Source organism: Scardinius erythrophthalmus (assembly GCF_964197995.2).
Source record: "Scardinius erythrophthalmus genome assembly, chromosome: 20".
NCBI lineage: Eukaryota > Metazoa > Chordata > Actinopteri > Cypriniformes > Leuciscidae > Scardinius > Scardinius erythrophthalmus.
In genome coordinates, this window is record NC_138240.1 from 37,520,002 (window position 1) to 37,533,359 (window position 13,358).

Consider the following 13,358-nt stretch of genomic DNA (forward strand, 5'->3'; position numbering starts at 1 on the left):
TTAAATATTTAAATATTTCAATATTTGTTTTCTACATTTTAATTACCGTATTCCCGAAGTGGCAACCATTTCCAAGATGTGAATACCTGAAATTGTGTGGTGATTTTTCAAATGATACAACTAAATTGCCCGCTGTGTACAGAACAGAAAAAGGACATTTTGTGTTGTTGAACAAAATTTGATTTTGTTCTTTGCATCGGGTCCTGCATCATAGACGGTATTTAATCAGTTTAATAAGATTATGTGTTCGGACGACTAGACACTAGTCATGGGATGTCCGGCAGAGAGAAGGGTTTGAGTGGTCACAATTTTATGTCTTCATCCAGAGCCTTCATCAAAAGTGCCTTTTCCCCGCTTCGCAATGCAAATGTTGGACTATATGTCCACACCCGTAACATCGACCACCACGGCATCCGTTTCAGGCCAAACAGAGGAGCGGGTGGGTTACATGGATATGTCTCACCAGCGCCCTCCGGCTTGTCACAATCTTGGCACGCGTCGGGAACAGGAACGCCTTGACACCTTTAAGAAATGGACTCCTGCTGCATTATCTCCGGCCGAGCTTGCCAAAGCTGGTTTCTACTACCTTGGCCAGGGCGACAGAGTGGCTTGCTTCAGTTGTGGAGGCCAGCTTAGCAACTGGGAACCGGGAGATCGTGCAGTATCAGAACACCAGAGGCATTACCCCAACTGCCGTTTCGTTCGAGGTGACTGTGCAGATAATGTACCTTTATCTAGCCCTTTCAATGTATCGGCAATGCAACGGTGTGAAGAAAGGTTGCTCACATTTGTCTACTGGCCCTCAAGAATAACTGTTCGACCAGAACAATTGGCTAAGGCTGGTTTTTACTATGTTGGTCGTAATGTTGACGTGAAGTGCTTTTGTTGCGATGGTGTACTCGGATGTTGGGAGTCTGGTGATGATCCATGGGTAGAACATGCCAAGTGGTTTCCAAGATGTGAATACCTCTTGCAAGAAAAGGGCCAAGAGTTTGTTCATCAGATTCAAGCAAGATTGCCAAGACTATTTGAGCAGCTATTGACTAATGGAGACAGCGACTCAAGAGAATTTGTGAGAGAACAAGAGAACAATCCTGTGGTGAAGTCTGCTTTAGAGATGGAATTTGAGTGTGGCCCGACGCCCCAGACAAATGAAGCTGCATCCCCTAGTCAAGATCTTTCAGACTTGCCTATGGAGGAACAGTTAAAAAGACTTCAAGAGGAGCGCACATGCAAAGTTTGCATGGATAAGGAAGTGAACATTGTCTTCATCCCCTGTGGTCACCTAGTTGTGTGCAAAGAATGTGCACCTTCTCTGCGCAAGTGCCCCATATGTAGAGGATTGGTCAAAGGCGCCGTCCGTACTTTCCTATCCTAAAGTTTTCCTATCATTTGCATTTAACTTAATAAATAATAAAAACAAAGGAGAAGTTTATTATTTTCACTCAGTCCAGTAACAAAATTTGTTTAAACATTACACGTTTAAAACATATGGCTAAATTGTTCACCATAAGTTCTGTTACACACATTTAGAAAGTAGCTAGGATGCGCAGGCTTTAAGTTAATTTGACCAACAAGATGTTAAAGTTCATAGAGTATTGAGTTAAAATGAAAACGTGATAAATATCGCATCATCATAACTTCAATAGTTATCAAGCACCAGCTGATTTAAGTTTTTTTTCAAACAAAAGTAATTTGCTGATAAATCATCGTACACCTACACGTGTTTTGTTGTATGCACAGATTTTAAGGGTCGCTTATAGAAAGAGGTATCCTTGTCTTTATTTTTAAAAACACAGAACCAGAGAACAGAGAACCTTGTGCGGCATATCCGCATAAAGGGTTAAAATATACATTTTAGCGCTATTTAAAAACTAGGACGGTATAATGTAAATGTCTCAAGTGAAGATGATGGTTTAAAACATAATTTTATCAAATCAAGCCAATTCATGCGAATACTGTCGTATATGAACAAAGAGAAGACCTAGAGTTCACTAACATTACAGCTAACTGCAGGAAACAGATATCCGGGGTGAGTGTAAAGAAAACGGCATACAAAACATTACAATCACACCCGACAATACAGTAAGTGTTACGCTGGTGAAGTTAAACCATTTCAAAACAGGGTGTTTCAGAAGAAATGCAAACAAAATCTTGTAAACAAAGTCTTGTTTCAGAGTCGGTATGCTCCTGTGAAAACTTTGTGAACTTTGATGAGGCCGAGAACACTAGCGCTTTTATTTAACAATTATTTTCAATAATATTGAAAAACGGTTCAATAACAATGTTCAATATAAACAAGAATCCAATATGTGAATCCTATGTTTCACATATAATAGTTAGATGATTTATCTAACGATTGAAATTTACGATATGTTAATACATTTCGGCATTATGCAGTATAGAAGATCATAAAAGACGGATTCCTAAAAGACGGATGCCTAAAAGACGGATGCCTAAAACTCTGATGTCAAAGTGTGGACGGAATAAAAAAAAATGAATCAATTTACATAAAAATACCACTTGTCAACCGTAATTCATTAGCTTAACCATTGTTTAGCTACGCACACACAAAATAAGAAAATAAGTGTAATAGTTAGACGAGTTTAAAATGTAATAGGTAACAGAAAAACAGCCATACTCATCTTTCACGTCAATGTTTCGTAGGCATCGCAGAAAGATTTAGTCATTTTTTTTAGTCATATTTTTTGTTTTCTTTTTTTATAAAACAAAAAAGAACCGGTTAAAGGCCTATCGTGTAGAAGGACCTATAATGTATAGGATACTTTCCTAACATGTTTGACCACGCTCTATGTACTTTTTGCAAACTGTACAAAAAGAAACAAGATGTCAATGACAGACATTCGAAACTGATCACTATAGTGGCTTTTCTGTATTTGTTTTTAAATGGCTCATGATGATGCATTTACTTTTAACCCAGTTGACCTCTAGAACTTACTTTTCATGCAATTTTACTGGAGTGTGGAACTTTGTTTAACAGCCTCAAGCTTTAATGAGTATGCATCTCTCGGTACAATAGTCGGATGTGATTCTGTTGTAATAGTGTAAAACAGTTTGTGTGATTCGTATTTGTGTGATTGATATCAATTTAGTCAAACTATCGCTTAAATTCTTAAGCGTCATTTATTTCTATAAACGTCTTCACCTAAAACACAGTCCAACGTACAACATGTGAAACAGTGTCGCCTGCTATCTGAACAAGATGACTAAATCTAGCGGAGTAATAAACTTTTGTGTATTTATTTGTGTATCACAAATTCTTAGTGATTTGGTCTTTTTGAATCTTACATGGACACGTGCGATTCCAAAGATGATGTTTTAAAGTTATAGACTGTAGAACTTTGCATCACTACGGTGAGACAAAATACACCCAAAGATACTAAGTAGGAGAATATCTAACTGTAGATTGTGATCTGAGATCTCTTTAATTTTGTGTGTTAAAGTGTTAGTAGGTATTAGTTAATAACAAAAACTTTAAATTAACATAATATTAATAAAATATGGTTAAATTACATTTTGAAAATGTTTATTTACAACGTTGTGTGTCGTGATACCTCGCAATGTTAGAGAAATCTGGTTGCACTACGCCTAAAACTTAATCATCCACATCTAAACATTATCATGGTTTTGTTGTATTTTAAAACACTGTTTTTCTTATTTCCTGATTTTCATTTTTCAGGTCGATATTTGTAGAAATAAGCGAAATACATTTATAAAACAAAAAAGAACCGGTTAATGGCCTTGTGTCAGAACACAACAGGTTATTCTAACTTTGAAAAGTGTCATACAGTATTTGATTTTTACAAATACCTAAACCAATGGGCCTAAACCGTTGACCCCTGAAGTTATGACTTCTGAAGGCCTAGATTCGCTCGGCTGAAAAATGGTATTTTATTAGCTAAAATCATTGTCTGTATTCATAAAATAAGTCCTCACGGGTGTAAAATGATCTGTGCCAATGATCTGATTTTAAGAAAGATCATTTCTTATCTTTATTTGCATGGGACCAAGGAGGCTTCCGTGTCGTTCCGCCATCTTGAAAAAGAGCAGAGAGGGACAAAAAGCGCTAGCCTAACTCAACACGTTTCATCATCAACACTACTATAGTCAACCACCAAATTATGACTTAAACACGTTTTAAGTATTACATTAAAAAGGCGTCATTGACAAAAATTGTAATTCTGAATTAAGTAATAATTATAACAAAAAGTTGAAATTACAGTTATGACTATGCGTCATAATTATGAGATGAAATGATGATGTACTAAATTGAAATTATGATAAAGTAAATGTTCCATAGTGAAATTTTCTGAATTCAATATAATTGTATTTGTGAAAATGATTCAGTACCGAATCTTCAATAAACTGCTTGTTTCTGCAGTTCGTGTAGGCCTCTAAGACTTGTAGGCCTCTAAGACTATGGATAACTAAAAATGATTATTGAATAACTTGAATTTTGTTGACAATGTAAAAAAAAAATTGTCTTCCCATACCGGGAGTCGAACCCGGGCAGCCTGGATGAAAGCCAGGAATCCTAACCGCTAGACCATATGGGAGGCAATGATACTGCCCCGGCAAAATTGAAAGGCTGCACTGCACAGTACATTATAATGCAGGATCATACTTATGCCGAGCCACGGGAGAAGGAATCCTCATCGCCTAAAAGCTAACATTTAATTTAGCGGTATGTAAATAAATATCAGGATAGCTTTTCCCCATGTGGAAAGATCTAATGAAGGAGAAAGACTTTGAAAGGGAAGTTGCCTGATTTCTTCTCGACAGGCAAGTCAAAGGTATGGTCTAAATTACAAGCTTTTTTCATTGCTTGGTTGTGTAAATCATTATATAGCTGCCATAACAGTACAAAAACATGTATCGTTAAACTCAATGAAGCGCTATTGGAAGCCATGTTGTCATAGCTTCTTGACACATTACGGCTACCGCAGTTGCAACACGCATTTGAAAAAGCGAGTAGATGGGAGAACCACTAGATGGGAGAAATTCTTTTGGGAGAACTAACTTGTAGTTGGGTCTTTAACAAAAAAAAACAAAAAAAAAAAAACAACAAGCCTCCACAATCGAGGAGGTCAAAGGGCATGCTTCCTGCTATAGATAGTATCATCAGCTCTCCCCAAAGTCTATTCATGCATGATCTTTGCCAGCAGACAGATTTTAAACACCGATTTTACACTTCTACATATATTTTGAGTAGATAACCGATAGTATATTCTCAGTAAAGGGTTTCACCCTGTGTGATTCCACACTGATTAAGGATAGTTCGGGGAATACAAGTTAAAATGATCTTATACGATCGTATACTTATACTTTGAATTATGACTGATAAAATTAAATATTCGCTCAAGACCAACTTTACTTATGCCGCGTCAGTGATTTTGCAGATGATACAACTTAGTCTAAATAAGAGCAATGTGGAGTCCTCGGATTTCTTAAAAACAACACAACAACAAAACATTGTGACAAACTTTGACAACATGTTGTATGGACAAAAGATCTAAGATGCCCAAGCACAGTTTTTCAACAATCAACAACTAAACGCTGTTTAGTAAAAATTCTACTTTAGGTTACCGTTAAACAAAATCATTACAGTAATCTTCTAAGAAAATAAATAGAAGATATGATTTTAATAAAACTTTAAAGATTTCTTTTAATTTTAAAATACCTTATTTAAACTTGTATGATTATGCTTTTAAATGAATTTAGTATAAACTCTGGATGTACTCTGTAAAAGGCGTTAGCAGACTAGATTTACTGTGACATTGTCCCCCGAGACTCATCTGGTCTGATACCCTGTTTCCTGAAGCTTCAGATCACACTGTGGTTTATCTCTGAAGGATCTGGGGCTGTAAGGTGTTTTTGTTTATATATTTATTTAGCTAAAACTTTGTTTACATTTTAGTAACATATGTTATTAATAATAATTTAATTTAAAATAGAGATTAGTTTATTTTTTAGAACCGTGTGTGTGCACAAAATGATATTAAATGATTTATTTATTTATTTATTTCATTTTGAAAATGTACAAATGTAGTTTTCTGTGTTTAGGTGTATGGTACAAAATTCATTATAGCTATGGAAAGCCCCCACCATAAAAATTGAAACCCCGCATGGACAAAAAAATGCTGATTGAATCTTTTCATATAAATGAGATTTAAAACGACTAAAAAGTACAGTTTTTCTACAATCTAAAGTTTTTGAACAGACAGACATTGTTTAATAACAATTATACTTTAGGTCACCATTAAACAAAATCATTACAGTAATCTTCTAAAAGATAAATAGAAGATATGAATGTATTCAAACTTTAAAGATTTTATTTAAACAGTCTTTTAATTTTAAAAGATCATATTTAAACTTTTACGATTATGTTTTGAAATAAATTCAGAAAGATGACGGCACGCTAATTTACCGGAACCTGTCACAGACACACGTACACACACACACACACACACACACACACACACAAACATACCATTTGTCTGGTGCTTCATGAAATCTTCAGTCAGCAGACTTAGATGAATTTTATTTTTATCTAAAACTGAAATTTCAGTAGATTTTTATTTTTTATTTTTTTATATACTTTTAAAGAACAGAATGTTTTTCAACTTTAGTTAAATTAGCAAGATAACCATTTTAATGTATACCCTTTTTTATGTAATATGATTTTTATTCTTTTGTTTATCAAAAACAATTGGATCAATAAGATATTTATTTTATAAGCATTTAATTATATACTTTTATAAAGAACTGAATGGTTTTCAACTTTAGTTAAATTAGCAAGATAGCTATTTTATTTTATACACTTATAGGCCTAAAGAACGGAATGTTTATGTAATATGATTTTTTTTATTCTTTTGTTAATCTAAAACTGAATTAAATGGTTTCAGTAGATTTTTAGTAAGATATTATTGCATATTATTTGTGTGAAATATAAAACATGATTAGGGTAACTCTCTTTTTCTCACTTTCACTGTTACCTCAGGAATGTGGAGGGGGTCATGTCAGAGGACACACACACACACACACACACACACACACACACCCACAGGCACACTACTCTGGCTGGAGAGGCATTCAGAAAAACAGTGTTTTTGTTTTACAACTTTTAATAATGTATTGAATTTAAAAACATTATTACGACTTTTAATAAATGTATTAAATTTATTTAAAGAAATAAAATAAAATAAAAACAACATTTTATAAAGATATCATTTAAACTTTGAAATAAATTTAGCACTATTGTCTCATTCTGATCGCTGAATAAACCTAGGAGGAGAGAGAGAGAGAAACACTGACATTTATGTTATATTATTTTATAATCTTTTCATTTATACTTTAAAAGAACGGTATGTTTTCAACCTTGGTTAAATTATTTTATAATCTTTTCATTTATACTTTTTAAAGAACAGTATGTTTTCAACTCTTTTTTTTTGTGATAGGCTTTAGTATTTAGTAAAATCCTTATTCATTTTATTCTTTTGTTTCTCTAAAACTGAATTAAATGGTTTCAGTAGATTTTTGCTAAGATATTATTGTATATCATTTGTGTGAAATATAAAACATGATTAGGGACAACTCTCTTTTTTTTCTCACTTTTGCTGTTACCTCAGGAATGTGGAGGGATCATATCAGATGCTGACACATTTCCTAACAGCACTTGTGATGCCATATAGCCAGACACACATACACACAGAAAATACACCCAGCTTGTGTGCAAGAGATAATGGGTGTGTGACACAGTCTTCAAACTTTCTGTCAAAACCACATGATCTACAACTAGCTAGGACGATAGGGCAAACCATAACAACATATGCCGGAAAGACACCGGTAGATAAAAACAACATATGCGGTAGATAAAACTGTCAAAACGCATGATCGAACGCTCGATATGACAATTCATATCCATATCTATACACGACAGAAAGGGCGGGACAGCTCAACGGACAACCGGAAGGGCGGTGACCAGATGTCTTATCTGTGGGCGGGACCGGAAGTCATCAATCATTTTGACAGGTGCCATAGGGTTATCACTACTGTCAGTGTTTGGAGAAACAAAGATCAACAAATTAAAAGTCCTGAATAAACAGGAGAAACGGAAATGAGACAAAAGTTTGTCTCTCATGGATCACTCATCAGCACCTTTATTAACACTGATTTCATGTGTTCACATCTATATATGATGTTTTATTAACAAAGTTCGGGAGGAGCACGTTCAAATAATCAAGCAATCAATCAATCAATCAACTCATCAAACAATTACCATGTCTACCCTATCAGCATGAGAGGAAGCATATATATTCACTCTGTCAACTCACCTAACTTCCTTGACAGTTTTCAGCATCCCTCCACCACCCCGACTCCTCACTCTTGGCTTGTTCTTTCACAGCCAGGAATACGGGGGGAGTACTCTGGGTTCGGGCCAAATAACGAGCCCGGAGCCCTCTCCTCGGACAGCACGCCAAATACGCATTTATTCTATCTAACTTATTTGTAAGTGTGAACTCGTGAAATAATTATTACGGTAAAGGTTATGCGTATTTGGCGTGCTGTCCGGGTAGAGGGCTCCGAGCTCGGAATTTCTGCCCGAACCCAGAGTACTCACCCCAAAAAGAAAAAGAGCAAAAGGAAAGACTATAAACCCCCCAAAGTCGCAGTCAATTTGGCGGGCTGGCGTTTCATGATGCATACTGTGGCCGGTAGAGCCCAATATCCTGACGCTGTTGAGTCACTCACGTCAGAAGCTACATGGGCCCTCCCGGTCAGCCGTTTTTTCGAATCCCGCCGCTCCCCGTCCATCAGTCGGCAGGACTCACCCGTCAACGCCATGGAGATACTCCGGTCAAGCGATCAAGCTTATTGAAAAGCCAGCCCGCCAAATTCGCTGCGACTTTGGGGGGGTCTGTAGTCTGTCCTTTTGCTCTTTTTTCTTCAGGGGGAACATCGCTGTTGTAAGGACTCTGCTTCCAAGCAAAAAATCTGGAGTGATGTAGTGGCAAGTGATTGTTAAGAAACTGATCTTACGATAATCATCAGTCCACATGTCAGTGGTAATCTCAATTTTGATATCAGACATAATTTCTGATATTTCGTTGACCTGCACCTGTCTTTAGGAGACCGTGGTTTCATTAGATCTCAGAGAGATGTTTGTGGGATCATGTAACACACTATCCACTGAGACCCATATGTAGCCCCCAGATTTATTAGGTCTTGCGCTCGGTTAATAAAACCTCTTCCAGCAACCGTATGAAACGACCTAATATCCCGACGGCAAAACTCCACACATTTTTCTGTTCCATTGGATTGTACAGAAGCTGGTACTGACTTGGCTGTTGGAGATAATAGTGTGAAAGAGATGAGTGTGTGTTGTTACTAGCGGCTAGGCCTGCTGTTGGACGAGTGCATCCACGATCAGCGTGTCGCTGTAGAGAAGATGTACCTGTCTTTTTGCTGTCGTACGCCAAGACAGCTTCGCAAGCTCTACGCTGTACGTAACCGTGGGCTCTTTATTGGTTGAAACGACAAGATCATATTTTTTTACGTTAATGTTCGCTTGCCGTTGTCTGCTGTGTTGTGATGGGAATGCACACAGGAGCCGTGAACACGTGCGCAAAAACAGTAGATATACATATAAATGACAATACATACATTTCTACATATATAAAGCCTATATAGTTTTTTTTAAAACTCCTCCTTTTTTTACTTATAGTCTTTTTTTTACTTACAAACCTGAACCCAACCCGAACCCTAGACTATTCATTAAACTTTAACCAAAACCCGAACTCAAACCCGACCTGAAACCCTTAAGTGTCCCCAAATTCGCAAGTCAGAGGCAGCAGCGGCAAGGAACCAAAACTCCATCAGTGACAAAATGGAGAAAAAAAACACCTTGGCAGAAACCAGGCTCAGTCGCTCAGTTCTCCTCTGGCCAATGAACGAACAGTTATGCTTCAGGCAGAATTACATGTCAGAAGTCAGATTGGATCAGAACATTCAGATTATTTATCCAGTTCCATCTTGTTGAAGATCGGAGTCACGCTAGTATGGAGACGGTTTGTTGAGGATCAGTGCCAATGGCTGTCGTGTCAACGAGGCCTTCACAGGGGAGAGTCTAGTTGACACAATCTGTGCTGATACTTCAGGGATACGTTGTGGTCGTCCACCATCTGATCTAGATACCGGCCTGGATCCGGCTGACTACATCATGCTACTCAATACAGTACAGTAGGCTACTCAATACAGTACAGTAGGCTACTCAATAAAGTACAGTAGGCTACTCAACGCAGTACAGTAGGTTACTCAATACAGTACAGTAGGCTACTCAAAACAGTACAGTAGGTACTCGATACAATACAGTAGGCTACTCAATACAGTACAGTAGGCTACTCAGTACAGTACATTAGGCTACTCAATGCGGTACAGTAGGTTAGTCAATGCAGTACAGTAGGTACTCAATTCAGTACAGTTGGCTACTCAATACAGTACAGTAAGCTACTCAACGCAGTACAGTAGGTTACTCAATACAGTACAGTAGGCTACTCAATACAGTACAGTAGGCTACTCAATACAATACAGTAGGTTACTCAATACAGTACAGTAGGCTACTCAACGCAGTACAATAGGTTACTCAATACAGTACAGTAGGTACTCGATACAATACAGTAGGCTACTCAATACAGTACAGTAGGCTACTCAGTACAGTACATTAGGCTACTCAATGCAGTACATTAGGCTACTCAATGCAGTACAGTAGGTTAGTCAATGCAGTACAATAGGTACTCAATTCAGTACAGTAGGCTACTCAATACAGTACAGTAGGCTACTCAATACAGTACAGTAGGCTACTCAATACAGTACATTAGGCTAATCAATACAATACAGTAGGTTACTCAATACAGTACAGTAGGCTACTCAACGCAGTACAGTAGGATACTCAATACAGTACAGTAGGCACTAGATACAGTACAGTAGGCTTCTCAATACAGTACAGTAGGCACTCAATGCAGTACAGTAGGCTACTCAATACAGTACAGTAGGCTACTCAACGCAGTACAGTAGGTTACTCAATGCAGTACAGTAGGCTACTCAATACAGTACAGTACCTACTCAATACAGTACAGTAGCTACTCAATACAGTATAATAGGCTACTCAATACAGTACAGTAGGTACTCGATACAATACAGTAGGCTACTCAATACAATACAGTAGGCTACTCAATGCAGTACAGTAAGCTACTCAGTGCAGTACAGTAGGTACTCAGTGCAGTACAGTAGGCTACTCAATACAGTACAGTAGGCTACTCAGTGCAGTACAGCAGGCTACTCAATGCAGTACAGTAGGCTACTCAATGCAGTACAGTAGGCTACTCAATACAGTACAGTAGGCTACTCAATGCAGTACAGTAAGCTACTCAATGCAGTACAGTAGGCTACTCAATACAGTACAGTAGGCAAATCAATACAGTACAGTAGCTACTCAATACAGTATAATAGGCTACTCAATACAGTACAAGTACAATACAGTAGGCTACTCAATACAGTACTGTAGGCTACTCAGTACAGTACATTAGGCTACTCAATGCAGTACAGTAGGTTAGACAATGCAGTACAGTAGGTACTCAATACAGTACATTAGGCTACTCAATGCAGTACAGTAGGTTAGTCAATGCAGTACAGTAGCTACTCAATACAGTACAGTAGGCTACTCAATACAGTACAGTAGGCTTCTCAATACAGTACAGTAGGCACTCAATGCAGTACAGTAGGCTACTCAATACAGTACAGTAGGCAAATCAATACAGTACAGTAGCTACTCAATACAGTATAATAGGCTACTCAATACAGTACAGTAGGTACTCGATACAATACAGTAGGCTACTCAATACAGTACAGTAGGATACTCAGTACAGTACATTAGGCTACTCAATGCAGTACAGTTGGCTACTCAATGCAGTACAGTAGGTACTCAATTCATTACAGTAGGCTACTCAATACAGTACAGTAGGTACTCAATACAGTACAGTAGGCTACTCAGTACAGTACATTAGGCTACTCAATTCAGTACAGTAGGCTACTCAATGCAGTACAGTAGGTACTCAATACAGTACAGTAGGTACTCAATACAGTACAGTAGGCTACTCAATACAGTATAATAGGCTACTCAATACAGTACAGTAGGTACTCGATACAATACAGTAGGCTACTCAATGCAGTACAGTAAGCTACTCAGTACAGTACATTAGGCTACTCAATGCAGTACAGTTGGCTACTCAATGCAGTACAGTAGGTACTCAATTCAGTACAGTAGGCTACTCAATACAGTACAGTAGGTACTCAATACAGTACAGTAGGCTACTCAGTACAGTACATTAGGCTACTCAATACATTACAGTAGGCTACTCAATTCAGTACAGTAGGCTACTCAATACAGTACAGTAGGCTACTCAATACAGTACAGTAGGTACTCAATACAGTACAGTAGGCTACTCAGTACAGTACATTAGGCTACTCAATTCAGTACAGTAGGCTACTCAATGCAGTACAGTAGGTACTCAATACAGTACAGTAGGCAAATCAATACAGTACAGTAGCTACTCAATACAGTATAATAGGCTACTCAATACAGTACAGTAGGTACTCGATACAATACAGTAGGCTACTCAATACAGTACAGTAGGCTACTCAGTACAGTACATTAGGCTACTCAATGCAGTACATTAGGCTACTCAATACAGTACAGTAGGTACTCAATTCAGTACAGTAGGCTACTCAATACAGTACAGTAGGTACTCAATACAGTACAGTAGGCTACTCAGTACAGTACATTAGGCTACTCAATTCAGTACAGTAGGCTACTCAATGCAGTACAGTAGGTACTCAATACAGTACAGTAGGTACTCAATACTGTACAGTAGGCTACTCAATACAGTATAATAGGCTACTCAATACAGTACAGTAGGTACTCGATACAATACAGTAGGCTACTCAATACAGTACAGTAGGCTACTCAGTACAGTACATTAGGCTACTCAATGCAGTACATTAGGCTACTCAATACAGTACAGTAGGTACTCAATTCAGTACAGTAGGCTACTCAATACAGTACAGTAGGTACTCAATACAGTACAGTAGGCTACTCAGTACAGTACATTAGGCTACTCAATTCAGTACAGTAGGCTACTCAATGCAGTACAGTAGGTACTCAATACAGTACAGTAGGTACTCAATACAGTACAGTAGGCTACTCAGTACAGTACATTAGGCTACTCAATGCAGTACAGTTGGCTACTCAATGCAGTACAGTAGGTATTCAATTCAGTACA

The 13,358-nt window shown here is 37.6% G+C and overlaps 1 protein-coding gene across 1 annotated transcript; it reads left to right on the forward strand.

The window, feature by feature from the left end:
* Positions 1 to 361: 361 nt before the first annotated feature.
* On the forward strand, positions 362 to 1,378 carry LOC308681041 (putative inhibitor of apoptosis; the record flags this gene model as incomplete). Its single annotated transcript, XM_081349561.1, has 1 exon — positions 362 to 1,378. One exon carries the CDS (start codon positions 362 to 364, stop codon positions 1,376 to 1,378), a length of 1,017 nt encoding a protein of 338 aa, XP_081205687.1.
* Between the last annotated feature and the right edge of the window lie 11,980 nt (positions 1,379 to 13,358).